Source organism: Raphanus sativus, chromosome 4, assembly GCF_000801105.2.
Source record: "Raphanus sativus cultivar WK10039 chromosome 4, ASM80110v3, whole genome shotgun sequence".
NCBI lineage: Eukaryota > Viridiplantae > Streptophyta > Magnoliopsida > Brassicales > Brassicaceae > Raphanus > Raphanus sativus.
In genome coordinates this window covers 42,046,281-42,067,852 of record NC_079514.1, presented here as the reverse complement: position 1 = coordinate 42,067,852, position 21,572 = coordinate 42,046,281, and the positions used below count along the sequence as shown (strand labels likewise).

The 21,572-nt window shown below is 35.7% G+C and overlaps 6 protein-coding genes and 1 pseudogene across 6 annotated transcripts; 6 read left to right on the top strand and 1 right to left on the bottom strand.

The window, feature by feature from the left end:
• The first annotated feature begins 1,826 nt into the window (after positions 1–1,826).
• On the top strand, positions 1,827–6,178 carry LOC108855658 (amine oxidase [copper-containing] zeta, peroxisomal). Its single transcript, XM_018629527.2, has 12 exons — positions 1,827–2,237; positions 2,695–2,804; positions 2,927–3,232; positions 3,329–3,441; positions 3,534–3,864; positions 3,948–4,163; positions 4,237–4,473; positions 4,763–4,948; positions 5,094–5,234; positions 5,358–5,626; positions 5,712–5,793; positions 5,867–6,178. Exons 1-12 carry the CDS (start codon positions 2,078–2,080, stop codon positions 5,993–5,995), a joined length of 2,280 nt encoding a protein of 759 aa, XP_018485029.1. The 5' UTR covers positions 1,827–2,077; the 3' UTR covers positions 5,996–6,178.
• Positions 6,179–7,016: 838 nt separating this feature from the next.
• LOC108853831 (MATH domain and coiled-coil domain-containing protein At2g42480) lies at positions 7,017–8,995 on the top strand. The gene is made up of 3 exons (XM_018627275.2): positions 7,017–7,239; positions 7,334–7,497; positions 7,982–8,995. Exons 1-3 carry the CDS (start codon positions 7,139–7,141, stop codon positions 8,848–8,850), a joined length of 1,134 nt encoding a protein of 377 aa, XP_018482777.1. The 5' UTR covers positions 7,017–7,138; the 3' UTR covers positions 8,851–8,995.
• A 1,875-nt stretch (positions 8,996–10,870) lies between these two features.
• Positions 10,871–12,336, top strand: LOC108853837 (MATH domain and coiled-coil domain-containing protein At2g42460-like). Its single transcript, XM_018627282.2, has 4 exons — positions 10,871–11,068; positions 11,181–11,341; positions 11,578–11,783; positions 11,880–12,336. Exons 1-4 carry the CDS (start codon positions 10,965–10,967, stop codon positions 12,213–12,215), a joined length of 807 nt encoding a protein of 268 aa, XP_018482784.1. The 5' UTR covers positions 10,871–10,964; the 3' UTR covers positions 12,216–12,336.
• Positions 12,337–13,405: 1,069 nt separating this feature from the next.
• Positions 13,406–14,238, top strand: LOC108851042 (MATH domain and coiled-coil domain-containing protein At2g42480-like; annotated as a pseudogene).
• Positions 14,239–14,735: 497 nt separating this feature from the next.
• On the bottom strand, positions 14,736–16,050 carry LOC108853836 (MATH domain and coiled-coil domain-containing protein At2g42465-like). The gene is made up of 3 exons (XM_018627281.2): positions 15,894–16,050; positions 15,644–15,804; positions 14,736–15,484 (listed from the first exon to the last, which is right to left on the bottom strand). The coding sequence occupies exons 1-3, from the start codon at positions 15,992–15,994 to the stop codon at positions 14,898–14,900; spliced, it is 849 nt and encodes a 282-aa protein (XP_018482783.1). The 5' UTR covers positions 15,995–16,050; the 3' UTR covers positions 14,736–14,897.
• Positions 16,051–16,450: 400 nt separating this feature from the next.
• LOC108853326 (MATH domain and coiled-coil domain-containing protein At2g42465-like) lies at positions 16,451–17,704 on the top strand. The gene is made up of 3 exons (XM_018626751.2): positions 16,451–16,621; positions 16,718–16,878; positions 17,007–17,704. The coding sequence occupies exons 1-3, from the start codon at positions 16,515–16,517 to the stop codon at positions 17,594–17,596; spliced, it is 858 nt and encodes a 285-aa protein (XP_018482253.1). The 5' UTR covers positions 16,451–16,514; the 3' UTR covers positions 17,597–17,704.
• Positions 17,705–18,991: 1,287 nt separating this feature from the next.
• Positions 18,992–20,942, top strand: LOC108851041 (putative transmembrane protein At3g54730). The gene is made up of 2 exons (XM_057008311.1): positions 18,992–20,233; positions 20,927–20,942. Exons 1-2 carry the CDS (start codon positions 19,095–19,097, stop codon positions 20,940–20,942), a joined length of 1,155 nt encoding a protein of 384 aa, XP_056864291.1. The 5' UTR covers positions 18,992–19,094.
• Positions 20,943–21,572: the final 630 nt, after the last annotated feature.

Genomic DNA, 21,572 nt, shown 5'->3' with positions numbered 1-21,572 from the left:
CGTAGACAGCGTGTTTTTAGCTGGTTTGAGTCTGCATGGATTGTGTGCGGTCCACTCCACGATCTGTTTATATATTAAAAATTATTAATACTGCAAGTATATATTTTATATAAGTTTAGGTTTCACATTTTTACAACATTAAATATATTTTTGAATTAGCCTTTTTTACAACATTAAGTATATTTTTGAATTAATATGTAAATATAGTTTTCTTCACTTCGTAACTTCGTAAGTTGTTTTGTTTCTAAAGCTTGATATATGACAGCAATTGAGTTATTGAATTCACTAGATCAGCCCACTCGTGTGGTTCAAAATCATCCTTTCTTAATATGTCATACAATACAAACCTTCTTTTGTCTTACTATTCCTAATGCAGCGCCGTTGATGGTTATGTGGTACCCATTAGCATAGATGGAGCTAACTGCACAAAACCATATAATATTTGGTAAGAAGTTATTCTGGATAAGATACCGTTTTTGCCCTGAGATAATGATGAAGTCATCTATGGTCTCATTGACGGTTAGCCAAAGGCTTGATAAGCAAAATAACTTACTATATAAGTTAGGTGCAGATTCTGTTGGAGTTATAAAAGTTATGCTTTTAATAAAAGACCATTGATAAGTTAGAGAGAATAAACAAAAACAAAGCCAAAGACGACAAGACAACATAGTCATCAAATTAACTAATTAAGTACATAAACATGACGTGTTTCACACTCAACACAATTATATGACACTGAAGATAACGTGCATAAATAAAAGGGTCTACTTAAGGCTTAAAGGATAATGGGAGTATATATGACTATTTATGTCGTCACGAACGGATTAAGATCTTTTCATATATAGAATATTCGAAAATTTGTGAGCCTCGCAAAACTCGACTTGTCGTATACAGCGGGTTTTTGCTGGTCTGAGTCTGCATGGATTGTGTGTGTGCGGTCCACTCCACGATCTATTCATATATTAAAAGTTATTAATACTACAAGTATATATTTAAATTTACGTAATTTTTTATATATCGTATCTCTGTATTTAGGTCTCCCATTTTTTTTACAGCATTAACTAAATATCATCATCACCTTATAAAAAAAATCAAGTGAAACACGTCAAACTTTTTTTTTTGGCTAACTACACATTTAATTCTACTACATTGCACTTTCTAAATTCTAGTGGGTTTTTCAATAGGGACAAATCTTGTACTAAAAAATAAAATAAAATTTTCACATTTTCCATACTTAAATGTTTATATATGGCCTCGTGAGGGAAAAAAATCTTTATATCGCCCCCATAATTCTCCATTTCCTTGTATATGTTTTGATTATTTGACCGATCACAAACTTGTACAGCTGTATTATATTATGTGTCCATACACTTCATAACTTACAGAAGATAGACACTGTCCTCAATCTATTAGGAATCATATCTCCTAACAATAATAATATATAAAATATATTCTCTTCAACAGTTACATTTCTTATATTTTTCTTCTTCTTTGTTTGCTACTTCTCAGTTTCACAATTAAATTAAATTGTAAAAATATTTAGTCAACACGTATGATAATATTAACAGTAAGCATCACATTATTTTCAGTCAAAAAAATTTGGAATCATATAGTTATCAAACAAAAAAAAAATATTAGGAATCATATGAACTATAGTGCATCCACGTCGATATATCCAAAGTTGGATTTCTTTTTCACAATAATAACATGTTGCTACTCACTTGTTAAAAAGTAAAGTGGAGCCCACGAATATTGCTTTGTCATCTCGTGCTTGGACTCTAGCCACAATCCAAAATCAAAACTCTATAAAAAAAAAGTAATCAAAAAAATTGAATCATCAGTTTGTTTCTTCCTCCCACCACCACGGGAAAAGGTTAAGGTACGATCACACAGCAACTGATACCTAACCGAAACTCAGATCCGGCTAAGAGAAGCATTTCGAACTTCGGAACTTGAACTCGAGCGGTGGAGAAGGGAGGGAGATCACGCCGACGGATAGAGATAGGTTTTGCTGTATGTCATTGGATTGCGTTGAGACTTACTTTGGTGGATTTGGTGAACTCGTGAACCCTATTCAATGGCCTCAGCTTCGAAAACGACGACGGTTTGTGCTCCGTCTCCGAAACTCGTCGGAAGCTCCGAGAGTGAGGATCGGGGAGCTTCGAAGGCTGCTTTGGAATCCCTGATGCGTCCCGTCGATTCGCTTCCTGATACGGCCAAGAAGCCTGCTAACAAAGGTATATAGATCAAACTCTCGTAGAGTGAATAACTATTTAGAATCTTACGATCTGCCTTCGGATTCATTCGCTTGCGGTTGATACTGATAGTTGATCGTTGATCGTTGTTCACTGTTATGATCTTAGATCGCGATTTGTTTTGAGGACTGAGTTCTTCTTGTTCACTGTAACTGTTCTTGACGGTTGGATTGATACTGATGATGATCGTTGGCCATTGTTCATTGTTCTGATCTTAGATCGCGATTTGTTTGATTACTGAAGTTCTTCTTGTTCACCGTAACTGTTGTTGACGGTTACTGATGGTGATCGTGGATCATTGTTCTGATCTTGGATCGAGACTTGTTTAAGTGACTTGTGTTATTCTTGTTCACTGGAGTTTGTTGATGATGGTTGGTTAGGTTACTCATGATCTCTTTGAAATTGATATATGCTGTGATCACTATTTGTACCAATGCAGGAATCCCTGTCATGCCGAGGACGGAAACAAAGCACCCCTTGGATCCTCTATCTGCTGCAGAAATATCAGTCGCCGTGGCTACTGTTCGCGCCGCTGGTGCTAACCCTGAGGTGCGGAGACTTTGTTCTTTTTCATCAGAAAGGATTTATTATGATCTGAATACAGTTCTTGAATCAAATGTAGCATGATGCAGAAGATATGGTCGTTGATACCATTGGTTTTTCTTTGGCAGGTTAGGGATAGCATGCGGTTTATTGAGGTGGCGTCTGTGGAACCAGAGAAGCATGTTGTAGCGTTGGCAGATGCTTACTTTTTCCCTCCGTTCCAGCCATCACTACTTCCGAGAACTAAAGCTGGACCTGTGATCCCTATGAGGCTTCCTCCGAGGCGAGCAAAACTTGTTGTGTACAACAAGAAGTCTAACGAGACGAGTGTGTGGATTGTTGAGTTGTCTGAGGTTCATGCTGTCACTCGTGGTGGGCACCACAGGGGAAGAGTAGTTTCCTCGGAAGTTATACCTGATGTTCAGCCGCCAATGGTATGTTTTTCAGAAATCTAATCTCGAAGTTAATTTAGATGCTACTCTTGTTCATGAGTTTCTCAGTTTCAACTTTCAAGTCTTGTGATTTTTTAGGATGCGGCTGAATATGCTGAATGTGAAGCCATTGTCAAAGACTTCCCTCCATTCATTGAGGCGATGAAGAGGAGAGGTATTGATGACATGGATCTAGTCATGGTTGATCCCTGGTATGATAATTACTTCCTGTTAACTTTACTGATAGTTGTCAACTAAGGTGTAGTTTTTGTCCCCTGAGCCTGCCTCTGAACTTATTTTGCAGGTGTGTGGGTTATCATAGTGAAGCTGACGCTCCTAGTCGTAGGCTTGCGAAACCTCTTATATACTGTCGAACTGATAGTGATTCCCCTATGGAAAATGGCTATGCTCGTCCAGTTGAGGGCATTTATGTACTTGTAGACATGCAAAACATGGTGGTGATCGAGTTTGAAGACCGTAAGTTTGTGCCACTTCCCCCACCTGACCCATTGAGGAATTATACACCAGGTGAGAGTAGAGGAGGTGTTGATAGAAGTGATGTTAAGCCTCTCCAGATTATTCAACCTGAAGGTCCAAGCTTCCGCGTAAGGGGTTACTTTGTCGAGTGGCAGAAGGTAGTTTTCCAGTATTAGCCTAATTGAAACCAGGTGATTATGCTTAAGGTTACTTCTAAGTTGTCTCAACATTTTCTTTACAGTGGAACTTTCGTATTGGGTTCACTCCCAGGGAAGGTTTAGTCATACATTCGGTAGCGTATGTTGATGGCAGTAGAGGTCGAAGGCCTGTTGCACACAGGCTAAGTTTTGTGGAGATGGTTGTGCCTTATGGTGATCCGAATGAGCCACATTACAGGAAAAATGCTTTTGATGCAGGGGAGGATGGTCTTGGAAAAAACGCACATTCGCTCAAGAAGGTTTGAATTCAGTTTTATGTGTTCTCATTATCAAATCAGATCTCGGTTTGTGTGTAACAATTTGGTTTTATAGGGGTGCGACTGTCTGGGAACTATTAAGTACTTCGATGCCCATTTCACAAATTTCACTGGAGGAGTTGAAACGATTGAGAACTGTGTATGCTTGCATGAAGAGGACCATGGGATCTTGTGGAAACATCAGGACTGGAGAACAGGATTAGCTGAAGTGCGAAGATCGAGGAGGCTAACTGTCTCCTTTTTATGTACCGTTGCTAACTACGAGTACGGATTTTACTGGCACTTCTACCAGGTTAGTGGAAAACATGATTGATCACTCTAGAGTAAAGCAGAAGTAAGTCATCTTTGCATCTAAATTTCTATAAAAATGCAATGATATGTCTCTGCATGAGAATAAATCTTGACTAGAACGGCAGCTCAGAATTGTTTAAGCTTTAACACTCTGCTTGTGACTATTCACATTGATTTACAATGCAGAACTGTCCATCCTAGTTTCCTTTGTTTGATGATGTGTATGTTGTTTCATCTTTCTCAATACTTGAAGACCAATCTCATTTTATGTCTGGAATGTCTTACTGTAGGATGGGAAAATCGAAGCTGAAGTAAAACTTACTGGTATCCTCAGTTTAGGAGCGCTGCAGCCAGGAGAAACTCGAAAGTACGGTACTACTATTGCCCCTGGGTTGTACGCACCGGTCCACCAACATTTCTTTATCGCTCGTATGGATATGTCTGTTGACTGTAAACCTGGTGAAGCTTTTAATCAGGTACCTTCACTTTGCTGCTTACTTACACATACGGACATTTTCTTGTCGGGTTCGACGAATGGCATTGTTAGCATATAGTCCCTGAAAAAACCTGTCGTCAAGTGAATTTTACGACTTAGTCAACTGAGTGCAATATTATCTGTAGGTAGTTGAGGTAAACGCCAGAGTTGACGAGCCCGGTGAGAACAATATCCACAACAATGCGTTTTATGCGGAAGAGAAGTTACTTAGATCTGAGGCAGAGGCGATGCGTGACTGTGACCCTTTTAGTGCTCGGCATTGGATTGTAAGCCATCTGTACCTTGCACGATCTCGTCCACTACTCATAGTCTACCTCTCATCCGAAAGCATCAATATACACAAGAACAAGAGTTTTTCTTGTTTCTAACTCGTTGTAATATGCTGTCAGGTACGGAACACAAGGACAGTAAACAGGACGGGGCAATTAACGGGATACAAACTTGTTCCGGGCTCAAACTGTTTGCCATTAGCTCGACCCGAGGCCAAGTTTCTAAGAAGAGCAGCGTTCCTGAAGCATAATCTTTGGGTTACCCGTTATGACCCTGAAGAGAAGTTTCCAGGGGGAGAGTTCCCAAACCAAAACCCACGTTCTGGTGAAGGTCTCGCTACATGGGTGAAACAGAACCGTTCCTTGGAAGAATCTGACGTCGTGCTTTGGTATGCATCCTTCTTCTCACATTAAACTACTACTAGTTACCAAAAAAAATTGTTTGATATTAATGTGGAATTTTTGGTTTCACAGGTATGTATTTGGGATCATACATGTTCCTAGACTTGAAGATTGGCCAGTTATGCCAGTTGAACATATTGGTTTCACACTGATGGTAAGTCAAAATCTTTATCTGGAACTTTCAAAAGGAAGGCGAACATTGGTTAAAATGTTTTGGGTTTTGGCAGCCACATGGATTTTTCAACTGCTCACCAGCCGTGGATGTTCCACCGAATCCAGCATGCGAACTGGAGACCAAGGACAGTGAGGTCAAAGAGGTCGTAGCACCCAAGCCTGGTTTACTTTCAAAGCTTTGAACATGATAAGACGTTTTTATAAGTTGGAGACACTGCTGTTGCTTTATTCATTTTCGGATTGGAACCGTTGTATTTGGTGTGTGTTTGTTGAAAACTAAAAACACATTTGTTCTTTGCTTTTCTCAAACATTATCGTTTTTATGTCAATAACAAATGTCATTACTAATCAATAATCATTAGCTATGTCGTTTAAAAAAAATTAAGATAGTAATACCGAATATGTAAACAGTTGACTATTATGAGAGGGATAATCAATTTTGGCCTAATTAAATACTGGTTTAAATTAATAAGATTTTTCTTTTCAAGGGTTATCTATCGATTAAACGTTTGTCCGAGATCGAAATACCGAAACATACCAAACTGAAAAAAAATAAAAAGCAAAACTGAAATTTAGAATTTCATAAATATCCAAACAAATTATCTATTTAATTTGAACTGAATCGAAAACCAAATGAGTATCTAAATTTTTAAAATACTGTTGTATATCAATTAATTATATTTAGTTTTCAAATAATAAATTAATATTTTAAAACAATATTTATAAACTAAAAGCAGAACTATCCTGCTTACTTTTAATCTCTAATTACCCAATATTTCAGTCGCAAAACCTAAATTCCCAGATATTTTCTTCAAAAAAACGAATTATACATAAAATTTATCTAAATTAACCAAAATTATCCGAAAAACCAAAACTGGATCACAATCAAAGTAAACCGAAACCAAACAGATTTTATATTTCGAGAACTAAAAAGTTGAATAAACTGAATCGAAACCGAAATGCCCTCGTTACATTAATAGATACTATTGTTTACTGATTTTCCTATAAAAGTTAAATTATATATAAATTAATATATATTAGTTTAATAAAAAATGCATAGACGAGTTTTATTTTTATAGTATATATGTATATCTTTTTTTTTTTTGAAAAATGTATATATGTATATCTTGTTACAAAAAAAAAGGTATATACGTATATCTTTTACACTTTTTTTTTGGTTTTGCTTCCGAGCTAGGGCTTTCAGAATTTGTTTCCTTTTCTTTCTTTATTTTGATTCCTATATAAACAGAGAATGTGAAAGTCTTAAACATAGTTTCTGAAAAAAAAACATCTTTTCTCCAAATAACAAAATCTACTAAAGTAATATGTGGAATCAAAAGCCTAGCTTCAGGTTTGAGATAGATAACTTCTCGGAAAAGAAAGATCGCATACTATCTCAGACATTCGTGGCTGGCGGATACGAATGGTTAAAATCAGCACTTAAAGCTAGATTTGTTGAACCCTCATTATATGATCGAAAATTGATGTCTACGTTTAATTTTTATTTCAAATTCTTTCAGGCTTCTTGACGCTTATCCCAAGGGACGTAATCTTGCTGATGATCACTTTTCTTTGTATCTGCACGTTGCAAATTCTACTATGCTACCTAGTGAGTGGAAAAGGAATGTTAGTTTTTACTTCGCTCTGTTGAATCAATCCGACAAAGAGCTCTGCAGATCTCACAGTAATGAATTATTTCCTTCCATGTTTGATTCTTTTTTTCTCAACTGTCATTAGCAATGTTTGAAGAACCACTAGCCAGTAATTATACTCTTTCTTGAGGATTAGACTAGGCTCCTAACCACCGCCAAGATCAATTTGTTAAAAATCGTTTCGGTTAAGAACACTGGTCATTAGTGATTTGAATTTACAAACGAATAGCTATAATATATGTGGAAAGAAAGTAAAGGAGTTACAATCTAGTGTAGATTTCAAAGCAGCATATAGGGAGAAACCAAGACTCTCTTGGATGTATGAATGTCTGCTGAGAAAGTAGGGAAGAATAGTTTATTTTGTAGGTTGATAGTAAACCAGGAGGAACGGGTGGTATTTAGAAACTTTGAATTATTTCTACACCCATGTTGAATCTTCAAGAAGCAGAAATTATATACATAATCATGTGGTTGATGAAGAAACTTTGCCTTTATTATTTGTTTTTTTCCTAACAGTTGTATGCAAAGTGCTTGATGTTAAGACACCATCCTGGGGCTTCTCAAAGCTATTTCCTCTTAGCAAGCTTCAGGAGAACAGTGTTTTGGAGAAAGACAGACTAATCATTGAGGTCTACATTAATTTGATTGAAGCTTATGATGGAGAAAGAGGATATGTATCAGAGAAGCAGGAGACTGTGGATATCAACGGTTTTAAGCTTCTTGCTTCTCAGGTCACTCTAGTGAGGAAGATATTCGCAGAGCACCCAGACATTGCAGTAGGTTTCAAATCAAAGAACCAAGTGCTGAAGACAGCATACATGAATGTCCTCATTGGCCTCATCAATACACTAAACAAGCCTTCACATAACCACTCAGAGACTGAGCTAACCAAAGCTGACAGCGAGTTGAGTGAGCTGGAAGAAGTGGGTTTCAAGCTTGACTGGTTAAAGTCAAAGCTTGAGGAAGTTATATTGGAGAGGAAGAAAGCAGATGTTTATGGTAATAAGGTCATACAGCTTGAGGAACGTGTGAAGAATATTGAGCAGATGGAAAATCAGATGAAGAGAAAGATTGTTGAGTGTTTCTTGGAGAGGAAGAAAGCGAAAGATGATGGGTCTCGGGTCCAAACACTCGAGGAACGGGTCAAGAACCTTGAGGCGGTGGACTCCAGCTTCAGGATGGATTGTCTGAAATCGAAATTTGGGGATGTTTCCTTGGAGAAGAAGCAATTAGATGACGCTGATGGGTCTAGGGTTCAACAACTTGAGGAAAACCTCAAGAATCTTGAGGGGATTGTGTCTGATCTCAAAGTGAAACTGGACGAGGGGAAGGAGAAATCCTCTTGTGATGGATTTTTGCTGGTAGACGACGACGAGGTGGCTTGATATAGATATCAAGTTGTTAGCTCATTTAGAAGATCAACTATAGTGCTATGAGTTCCTTTGTTTTAGTGTTTTTCTTGCTTTCTGAATCCTAATAATCTAGAGACTCGGCTTTATGATAAAAATATATTAGCTATATTGATGGTTTCATTGTCTTTTGTATCTTCGTCACCTTTTTAGACGTTTTAGGTCAAATCATGTTTTGGGTCAATCTTCTTTTTACTTCAAACTATAACTTTTTTTTTTTTTAAAGGTAGCTACGAGAGCATTCGGCTCATATATGCCAAAGCGGCGGCCGCACATGGTAAAGAAGAACATATTTGTCTTTTGACGCTCATAGTAAAAAACTAACACCATCACTTGATATCATCTTACTATGTTTCCGGTCAACTCCTATGCTAATGAACGATCTTTCTTATTCGAGAAATATAAATGAAGATTCAAGACCCAATCTATCTTATTAAAACAGAAACATTCTTTTGGACCTAACATTTATTTTGTAAGTTTTTAAATTAAATACACCTTTATACTTTATAGTTAAACATACATTAAATCACTAATGTTCATTTCTTTATATTACTATCCATGTTTCCAAACAATATACTTATTTCTTTATACTACTATCAATGTTTCCAAACAATATACTTATTTCTTTATAGTACTATCAATGTTTCCAAACAATATATTTTTATACTACTATCAATGTTTCCAAATAATACAATAATTAATCTTAGTTATTTTATATCTATCATTTTCTCTTTAAAATTTTGTAGAAACGTCATAATTTCATAAATTGCAAAATAGTGAACTTTAAAATTTCGATTATAAGATTACAAATTATGAAACTATTACAATTTAAATCTAATTAGATTACATATCGGTCATCCATCAGTTGAATCGGTTAGTCTCGGGTTTTAGTGATTTTTTAATATGAATATTTTAAAAACATAAATTAAATTGTCAGATCTCCGGATTAACCGGTATAATCACAATCGGGTTGAATTTAAAAATACTGATTTAAATGCAAAAATATTTTAAATACACACTCTTTAAAAATTACCAAAATATTTGTCAAATCTATCTTATTAAAACAGAAACATTCTTTTGGACCTAACATTTATTTTGTAAGTTTTTAAATTAAATACACCTTTATACTTTATAGTTAAACATACATTAAATCACTAATGTTCATTTCTTTATATTACTATCCATGTTTCCAAACAATATACTTATTTCTTTATACTACTATCAATGTTTCCAAACAATATACTTATTTCTTTATAGTACTATCAATGTTTCCAAACAATATATTTTTATACTACTATCAATGTTTCCAAATAATACAATAATTAATCTTAGTTATTTTATATCTATCATTTTCTCTTTAAAATTTTGTAGAAACGTCATAATTTCATAAATTGCAAAATAGTGAACTTTAAAATTTCGATTATAAGATTACAAATTATGAAACTATTACAATTTAAATCTAATTAGATTACATATCGGTCATCCATCAGTTGAATCGGTTAGTCTCGGGTTTTAGTGATTTTTTAATATGAATATTTTAAAAACATAAATTAAATTGTCAGATCTCCGGATTAACCGGTATAATCACAATCGGGTTGAATTTAAAAATACTGATTTAAATGCAAAAATATTTTAAATACACACTCTTTAAAAATTACCAAAATATTTGTCAAATTATTAGTGAAATTTTTCATCGTAAAATATCCCGCGCTTCAAAAGCGCGGGTCAAAATCTAGTGTTAGATAAAACTAAAAAGAGACTATTTTGAATAGTTAATAAATGTTAGATAAAACTAAAAAGAGACTATTATGGAGAATTGATCTAGGTTTATTCCTAGTTATGGCCAATTTTTTTTTTATATTTATCATTATTTTATAGAAGATTTCTGAAATTTTTTTTTTTTTTTTTTTGTCACTTAGAAGATTTCTGAAATATCCACGGAATATAGTGACATAAATTGAAAATTCTTACGAAATATTTTGTAGGTTTCGTTTGACCTAGGATTTATTTTTCCATCCTATATATATTATTGTCGTGCCTCACTTCAAAGCACTATAAACCCTAAAACCGAGACAGCATTTTTTGAGGAGATGGAGAAGGAATCTGAGAAGGCTTTCAGTTGGAAGATAGACAACTTTTCCGAAAAGAACGGTGAAATACGGTCGGATCCTTTCACAAGCGGCGGCTGCGAATGGTAAAACGACAAGAGACTAATTACAAAACCCTTAGCTTTCTTACACGACTCGTCTAGATAGATAGATGTCTTTTGATTTTAGAGCTGATAAAAAAGAGGTTTTATATATTAGGCGTCTTTTTGTTCACCCAAAGGGAAAGTTGGTGGATGATCACTTGTCCATCTTCCTGCACGCTGTGAATCCTGTATCATTGCTACCTGGATGGAGAAGACGAGCTAGTTATCGCTTGGTTTTGTTGAATCAATCTGGCAAAGAGCTACAGAGAACAGCTGGTATTGATATGATCATTTCTTCCGTTATGTTTCTGAACCTTTGGTGTGATTATACATGATGACTGGATTTAAGATTCCAAGGGCCTAAAACATTTTTTTTAAATTATAATTTTTTTTCATAATTTAGGGACTTTTTATCTATGTAAAATCCTTCCAAAAATTGTGGGGCCTAAGGTTAATATTTCATCCGGCTGTCCCTAAATTCATATATGTTATTTTTCTTTCTGTATTTACAGAAGAACGCAGATTGTTCTGTGCTGAGGTCGAAGGCTGGGGTAGTCACAGAATGTTGCCTCTTACCAAGCTTCAGGAAGAAGAGTTTCTAGAGGACAACAAACTTATCGTTGAAGTCTACATTAAAGTAGTTAAAGTTGTCAATGAAGGAAATCTAACTGGGAATGAGATGGTAGATTATAGTGGTTTCCATGTTCTTAATAGACAGGTAAGTCAGTGAGTTTCATTTTGGTGTACCCACTTAAAAGAGACAGTCTGGACTTTGGATCTTGCTACCATGATTACACGTTTTTATCATTGGCAGGTTGTTTCAGTTACCAAGATTTTCGTACAGCATCCAGACGTTGCAGTAGATATCAAATCAAGTATCAAAGAGGTGAAGACAGCCTACATGAATATTCTCCTCGGCCTCATCAAGACACTAGACAAGGATCCTCAGAGCTTGTCTGAGACTGAGCTAACAAACGCTGAAAGCGAGTTGAGCGAGCTAACAGAAGCTGGCTTTAAGCTGGATTGGTTGAAACCGAAGCTTGAGGAGGTTTCCTTGAAGAGGAAGGAAGCTGCTTCTTCTCCTAGAGTTTCTCCGTTTGAGTGCATAGATTTTTTGGTAAGGAGATTCTTTTTCTCTTGCTTTTCATGACACTAACTGCGTTTTTCTAGTGAAAGTTTGGGGAGTGTCTGAAATCATTGTTTTAGTTCTTAATCATATCATCACTTTCTTTCAAACAAGTTTGAATCCATGGTTTTTTTTTCTTTCATTCTTTGCGTGTTGTCATCGCTTACTCCTTGTTTGATTGTGTCCCAAGATGGGGATCCCACGTATGACCCCTTTTATTACTAGCATAAATGTTACTGATCTCTATTCTCCATCCTACGGTCCAAAACTCCATAGATTCTTTTATAAAGGAGATTCTTTCTCTCTTACTTCTCGATCTCAAAACATTAACTTGGTTTTATACTCTAAATCTGATGAGGTTTGAATTTACAAAAAAGTATGGTTTATGTGTTCTGACCTCAAGAACGTGTAATTAAAATCACATAAAGCATATACTGTATGGGGAAATTCTCTGGTTCACTTCTCATCACTTTCCCTCCAATCACATAAAGAACTGAACCACAATCGAAGTAGACCCAGAAAAATTCTTGGACATTAGCTGTTTTTTTAACTTTGTTATCAAAACCAAAGTAAAAACCAAAATAACAAAACCAAAACCGAAAGGATTTTATATTTAGAGATCTAAAATGTTGAATTAACCGAATCGAACACTAGCCAGTAATCATACTCTTTCTCAGCAGACATTCATACATCCAACTGTCATTAGCAATGTTCCAAAAAACACTAGCCAGTAATCATACTCTTTCTCGAGGATTAGCCTATGCTCCTAACCACCGTCTAGATCAATTTGTCAAAAAAACGTTTCGGTTAAGATCAATTGGCTAGGCACCCAGTAGATCGATTTTTAGAACACTGGTCATTAGTGATTTGAATTTATAAACGAATATGAACTAGACAAATGCTATAAGATGTGTGGAAAGAAAGAAAGGTGTTACAATTTAGTGTAGATTTCAAAGCAGAATATAGGGAGAAACCAAGACTCTCTTGGGTTGTATGAATGTCTCCTGAGAAAATAGGAAGAAGGTTTATTTTCGTAGATTGATGGTAAACCAAGAGTCAGAATATGTGGTATTTAAAAAACAGAATTATTTCTACGCTCATGTTTGAATCTTCAAGAAGCAGAAACTATATCCATAATCACGTCGTTGATGAAGAATTTTGTCTTGATTTTTTGTTTTTTGTTTTGTTTTGTTCTAACAGTTGTACGACGGAATATGCTTGATGTTTCGTTTGAATCAAAGCTATTTCGTCTTAGGAAGCTTCACGAGAACGGTGTTTCGGAGAAAGACAGACTAATCATTGAGGTCTACATTAATTTGAATGAAGCTGTTGACGGAGAAAGCGGAGATGTATCAAAGAAGGAGGAGACTGTGGATATCAACGGTTTTAAGGTTCTTGCTTCTCAGACATAGCAGTAGGTTTGAAAACAAAGAACCAAGTGCTGAAGACAGCATACATGAATGTCCTCATTGATCTCATCAATACACTAAATAAGCCACATAACCACTCAGAGACTCAGCTGACCGAAGCTGACAGCGAGTTGAGTGTGCTGGAAGAAGTGGGTTTCAAGCTTGACTGGCTAAAGTCAAAGCTTGAGGGAGTTATCTTGGAGAGGAAGCCAAAGCTTGAGGGAATTATCTTGGAGAGGAAGAAAGCAGATAACTATGGTAATAAGGTCATACAGCTTGAGGAACGTGTGAAGAATATTGAGCAGATGGAAAAGAAGAGAAAGATTGTTGAGTGTTTCTTGGAGAGGAAGAAAGCAAAAGATGATGGGTCTCGGGTCCAAACACTCGAGGAACGGGTCAAGACCCTTGAGGAGGTGGACTCCAGCTTCAGGATGGATTGTCTGAAGTCGAAGTTTGGGGATGTTTCCTTGGAGAATAAGAAGGTAGATGATGCTGATGGGTCTAGGATTAAGCAACTGGAGGAAAACGTCAAGAATCTTGAGGGGATTGTGTCTGATCTCAAAGTGAAACTGGACGAGGGGAAGGAAAAATCCTCTTGTGATGGATTTTTGCTGGTAGACCACAACGAGGTACCTTGATATAGATATCAAGTTGTTAGTTCACTTAGAAGACTCTACTATGGTGCTATAAGTTCTTTTGTTTTAGTGTTTTTCTTGCTTTCTGAATCCTAATAATCTAGAGACTCGGCTTTATGATAAAAAGATATTAGCTATATTGATGGTTTTATTATCTTTTGTATCTTCGTCACCTTTTCAGATGTTTTAGGTCAATCATGTTTTGGGTCATTCGCCTTAATTAAGCAGCTCGATAATTCGTCACCTTTACTATGTTTCTGGTCACCTGTTATGCTAATGAACGATCTTTCTTATTTTATTCAAGAAATATAATGAAGATTCAAGACTCCTCCAACAAAACTTATCGAATCGTTGTTACATTAAAAAGAGCAGTATGACTAGTTTTGTCCTATGTAATTTGATTGCATCTCTTCTTCAGCCTCTAGAGTCTCTCTCCCACCAGACCAACCCCTTATACTATCGACTTCCATTAGTTTGGTAAGTGAAAGACATAATTAAAATAAAACAATTGGAATTTAGTATTCCATGACATTTATTAATGTCCAATGAAAGGGACAGCCTGAGATCTATGATTGATCTTAAATAAAAACCAGGAAAACAATAAATAATAAATCATAAGATATACTAAGAACTATTAAACCCAACTAAAGATCATAGTATAATTAGCTCTCCGCTTTCAACTTGATCTCAGCTTTGAGATTACACATCATCAGCTCAAGATTCTTCAACTGTTTTCCAAGTTCTAGAGCCTGGGCTTCATAACCAGATAGTTTCTTCCTCTCCACGGAAACCTTCTCAAGCTTTTCCCTCAACCATTCGAGCTTAAAACCAGCTTGTGTCAGATCAAGCAAACCCTTGGAAACGTTACTTAGCTCATTTTCCGTGATCTTCTCAAGAGGATTGTTATAAAGTGTCTCGTAGATTCTGAGGAGAATGTTAATGTATGCTGTCTTAAGCTGTGGATCTTGTGGATAGATATACAATGCTGTTTCCGGATGAGTTTCAAAAATAATGTCTGCTGACTTGACTTGAGAATCAAGAACTTGGAATCCATTGACACACACAGTCTTGTGCTTCTTTTCAGGTAAGACATGTGTATCTAGTATACCTAGAATATTATATACATCAACGTAGACTTCAATTTTAAGTTTGTCGTTCACAAGAAACCTTTCCTCTTGAAGTTTGGTAAGAGGCAAGGCCTTTTTAAAACCCCGGTTTGGCTTTCTCTCGTTGAACATGTGAGAAGTTGCTGTCCATAGAGACAAACAAAAACAATAAACATCATTTCCATATATGTATGTAATTTACTATATATATATGTACGTAATTTCTGGAGAAAACCGGTTAATTTGATACTTCTCTCATGATAATTGTGATTTATGAGATTAAAAGATAGTTTTTTTATCACCTAGACGTTCGGACTTGGCGACATTGGATTGGTTCACGATAACAAAGCGAAACCCGGCATGTCTCCACCATCCTTGAGACATTGAGGGAGAATTTGCAACATCTAGATACATAGACATGTGTGTGTAAATACCGTTTCCCTTGGGATATACGGTAACATACCTAGAAAAAAAAATCAAACAAAACTATACATGGTCAAAACCTTAAAACGTATATTTAGAATATAAATCAACATTAATTCTATTTTTTACCAGTTGCAGGAGTAGCTTCTAAACAGATTCGACCGTATTGGAGCATTCCTTTGGGAGAAGTTGTTTATCTCCATAGTATAACTTGGTGTTTGCGTCGACATGTCTTCAAATCGCTTGTTGACTTTAAGGGTTTTGGTTTATTGATTCATGCGTAAGCCAAATCTTCTTTAATATATATAGGAGAGGTGAAACTAAATTGCGAATTTTGATGGAACTAGATAACTTTAAAATAATTGAGATTATATTTTCTTTAATATCCTTTGTTAAAATATATAAAGTTATCATAATTTAGTTAATGAAACATATAATTTAATATAATATATATATACGAGAGGTGGAACTAGATACTTTAAAATAAATAAAATTATATTTTCTTAAGTATCTTTTTGTTAAAATATTTAAACTTATCATAATATACTTAACTGACGTTATGTATTTATGAAAATCTGCTGTTTTCAAAAAAAAAAAAGATAATGAAAAAAGATATTTGGAGTTAGCTTAATTAGGAACAACGTGGTGATAAATATAAACACATAATATAAGTGGAACCATATATATGTTTGTAGTTCCTTCCTCCAAGAAAGTATCAAGCCCTAAATTAAGAGAGAGCTTCTGAAAGCCATGGCGATCCACAATGAGAAGATGACTTACTCTTTCGAGATAGACAACTTCTCCCAAAGGAATACTGTATTTGCGACTCCTATATTCTCAACCGGATCCTGCAACTGGTAAAAAAAACAAGAATTAAGCCTATAGCTTTAGATACTTTCTACACATGTCACTGACTAATTTAAACTAACTTTTGTTTGTTTTATTTTTTCTAGGTATGTTTACGTATATCCCAAGGGAGATGAATTTAGTAAAAACATGTGTCTGTGGCTAACAGTTCCAGATCCTTTCTTACGGCCTTTGTATTGGTCGAGAGAGACATTCTTTCGCTTCGTCGTTGTCAACCCATCCAACGTTAACAGCTCGCGAAGTTTCAGTAATTTGTCTTTTTAAAACCCTTTTTTTTACTTCCGCTAACATGAAAAGATAATATTTTTTTTTTTGGAAAACTTTTCAATATGATTTCTTAATTTTATTTTTGTTCATGTCTCCATATATCTACAGTTAATACTGGCCACGTCTTTAACAAGGGACTGCCAACCTGTGGTTTTAGAACGGACTTGAGTCTTTCCGAACTTCAAGAGGGAAAATTTCTTGTGAACGACAAACTCAAAATTGAAGTCTACATAGGTACTATCTATGCTCATGGTGGACTAGATCCCGATGTGTTACCCGAAAAGAAGAAGGAGACCGTGTGTGTCAATGGCTTCCAAGTTCTTGATTCGCAAGTAAAATCAGCAAAGTGGATTTTTGAGACTTACCCGGAAACAGCATTGTATATTCAACCACAAGATCCACAGCTTAAGACAGCCTACATGAACATTCTCCTCAGAATCTACGAGACACTTTATAACAGTCCTCTTGAGAAGCTCACGGAAAGTGAGCTAAGTAACGTTTCCAAGGGTTTGCTTGATCTGGCACAAGCTGGTTTTAAGCTGGAATGGTTGAGGGAAAAGCTTGAGAAGGTTTCTGAGGAGAGGAAGAAACTCTCTGGTTACGAAGCTCAAGCTTGGGAACTTGAGAAACAGTTGAAGAATCTTGAGCTTATGATGTGTAATCTCAAAGCTGAGATCAAGTTGAAAGCCGAGAATTAATCATATTATGATATTTGTTTAGGTGTTTCTAGTTTTCATTATATCTTATGATTCATTCTTTATTGTTTCCCAGGCTTCGATTTAGATCAATTATAGCTTTTTCATATATTTTGATGTCTAGAAATCAAATGTTTTTCAGTACAAGATTCGGTTTTTAAATTGTCCTTGTTAACTATTTCTCAAAAGATAAGAGATTCAAACCTTAAGTTCCGTTTCGATCAATAAAGCACCACGGAAAGCAATTCTTGTTAAAGGTTTAGAATAAAATTAGCAGAAGATGAAGCAAATATGTGAACCAAGATTTAAAGAATATCTAGCAAATGGCTATACGAAGTTGTGTAACTTTTGAGTAACTGTCTGTCTAAAAGTTATACGAACATCTATCTTGTGACAATTTCTATTACACTAACATTATATCTGGTTTGATAGACCTTGGGAGTCTGTCTGACTATGTGCTATCGTAAGTTTTTTTTTTCTTACCATTTTTGGGGATTCTGGAGAATGATTATTTACTTATATATTTACCTGTTAATATTGGGCCAAGAAAAGGCTCAATATAGCACACAACTATTTAGAAACTCGACTGAAAAGTCTGGATGACGGTGGATCTCACTAAATTCGACTTGCCCGGCATAGGGGTTAGTTAACGTCACGCAACTACAATCTTGCTAGGCCCTTTTTTCTTAATAAACGTTATCGGCTATCCGATCAACTTCATGCAAAACACACTTACTAATATTGAAAGCCAAAAGGACTAGCTATCAAAGTGTATTACACGAATTTGAATATCTTCTAATTAATTAAGGACTAGCTATCACATTTCTTAAGTTCCTTTTCGATCAATAAAATAGGTGTTCCAGTACCTTTTTCATAGGAAAACCATTGGTTACCTTAAAACTAACTTAATTTATTGCATTATGTTAACCAAACCATTTCCTTATATTGAGGTTTAGACTTTGAATTTTTGCCTCTCATTCAAACTAAAGTACACTAACCCAACTATTTTCATATAAGCAAGCAATTTTAAACTAAACCCTTTAATTAATTATATATTTAGTTGATCTGAAACTCATTTATTTGAGAGAGAATAGTTATTTCCCATTTATAAACCAACAACATCACTTTCACCTTCTATCTTGTCTATCAATTACAAACTCAATTTTCAACTAGTAACTTGTGTATTTTATAACTATATATGTAGATATTTTTTTGCTAAATTCACAAGTTACTAGTTGATAATTATATGTAGATATTGATTGTGCATATATATATATATATATATATAGAGAGAGAGAGAGAGAGAGAGAGAAAAAGAGAGAGAGAGAGAGAGAGAAGGGACACTGGGAATAATAAATATGCCCATCAGAGAAAAAAGTCGTTTCTCTTTCTATGCGACTCCAAGGCGATTAGGGTTTGTTCACCTTAGTCTGCCGCCGTCGGTGTGGCCTCTCGCCCACCGGTGAGAACCTCTTCTTTCTCCCTCCTCTTCCTTTCTTCCATGGTTTCGATGCTGCTCCTTCAGGGTTCAGAGTCACTGTTGCTCCTCCCCCCACCTCCTGAGCCGCCGCCGTTTGTTTTTCTTCTAGATCTACTCACTGGGGTCTCTGCTCCCGACCCTCCTGATCCTCCCGACGCTTCTGAAACTCTCGCACTGGATCTGTCCTCTTTTCCCTGCCACTGTTTCACCTTAGCAGCTGCGAGGTCTCCTCTTCATTCTACAACAACATCTGACTCAGCCTGTTTGTTGATTGTTTTTCTTGGAGTGAACCTTGTCAAGCCTCTGCTTCTTCCTACCAATGGTTATAGGTTTCAGATCTATAGTTTCATATGGGGAAAAATTCGTTTTTTCTTCCTGTTAAGCATAACTTGGAAAGGTATGACCTTTGTGACCTCTCTTGATGTTTCTATTTGGGATGGAACATACCTTAGATTCGGATTCCTTGTCCTCCGTATAAGAAACCATTCACGACCATTACCTCAGTATGAGGATCTTATGCTTCTTGTCAGTCATTGTTTTTCTCATTATGAAGCTGTTAGGCACTTGTTTTGCCTTCACTTACCTCAGTATGAGGCTCACTTACCTCAGCATGAGGTTGTTGTTCGAAATCTCTTTTTGCGATCATCACAATATATTTGTATGTTGGTAGTCTTCTCTGATGTTTCAGGTCTACAACTCAAAAAGATTAGAGATGGAGTTAAAGAAGTCAACCTTGGCTTCGTATTTTCAGACTTGTTTGTCTGGCAGTGGTGGTTCTTTCAACTCTACACCCTATTATGGTTGCAGGTTTCCTCACAATTCGAAGGCTCATTAAGATGGTGCTTGATCACCTCTGTAGCCAAGTTCCTTGCTGCCTTCTATGCATTTATTGCTGCAGCATGTTCGGGTATCAGTTCACTGCGTGTGTTCTCCAATTCCCGTGGCTTCATCTCACTCAGCACTCATTGTGTTTCACTTTTAAGTTGCTTGTGTGTTATGTTTGCTTTTATCTATGTTTGTGTTATCCGGTTTGCTTTTGATGCAGCGGTTTCTTTAGCTATTGTGGTTGTATTATTGTTTCTGTTGAACAATTCCTCTCTTGATGGAGTGTATGTTTTATTAATGAAAGTTGGTCTGAAGAGAGAGAGAGAGAGAGAGAGAGAGAGAGAGAGAGAGAGAGAGAGAGAGAGAGAGAGAGAGAGAGAGGAGGAGAGAGAGAGAGAGAGAGAGAGAGAGAGAGAGAGAGAGAGAGAGAGAGAGAGAGAGAGAGAGAGAGAGAGAGAGAGAGAGAGAGAGAGAGAGAGCATGCATTATACTTTATACTATATATATGCAACATTTAGTTCGGGTGCATATATCATGTTAAGGTTGGTTTAAGTTGATGAAAACAAATATATATATATATATATATATATAAGGTAGCAATAAACTATATGTTTTGTTTTCATTTTTTGGCATGAAATAAATCTGTTTAAGCTTATTTTTTAATTGCAACTCATCTAACTTCTTAATGGGGTTGAAATTCATTAAATATTTTTATAAAAATTGTAGGATATTCAAACCTCAAAAAAATTAAGGAGAATTGTTTGGATACATTTTCACCGAAACACACAGACCATTTTAGTTTACAAAAAAAAAACACATAGACCATTTAATATGCAATTATTGTTTCAGACCAACAGATTATTTGATACTCATAGACATATCAAATATAGGGAGGAGAAGCAAGTGTACCTAACAGCACTGAGAGCCCATCGACAGTATATAGGCCTAGATCCGTACTTGCACGCAAAACATCAAACGAATCCACTAATAGGAACATAATGTTTTGTTGTTATGAATTTGATTGGTAGAGACTGTGGCATTTGAAATTTTGCTTTAAAATATAGTATACCGTAAGTTTTTATGTTGTAGGTGTAGATTTTATTGATGTAAATTTATATCAATAATTTTAAAGCACTAAATATAAAGCTCTAAAAAATGATTTGCAAAACCAATACATTTTCTATTTTAACTTTAGAGCTGTAACATTAAACTATTATTTTTTTAAATATGATTGGTAAATAAAAATGGCTGTAACAAGAAAATAAGCTGTGGAAAATATTCAAAGCCCTTACCAATCACCCTCACCCCCTATATGTTGAGTATATTTTTTTATCATAATCTTAGACCATCTCCATCGCGGGCTTATTTGAGCTCCTTAGTTCAATCTCTTAGGTGGGTTGGATTAAAAAACAATTTAAAGTTATTGGGCTGGGTAGAGGTGCCCCTTAATTAGGAGTTTTAAGAGGCAATCCTTAGTGACGTGGCACGTCCTGTGCGTCTCGTTAACCCAAAAAAAAAAAAATTCATTTACGCGAGAGAGAGAAAAAGAAAACCACCGAAGGCGATTTTTGGCGATTCGAAATCGAAAGCTTTTCTTAGGTAAATCGATAGGAAAATCATATATTGGAGTTGTTTAGGGTTCGATTTAGTGATTACTCGTTGTTCCTTGATGTT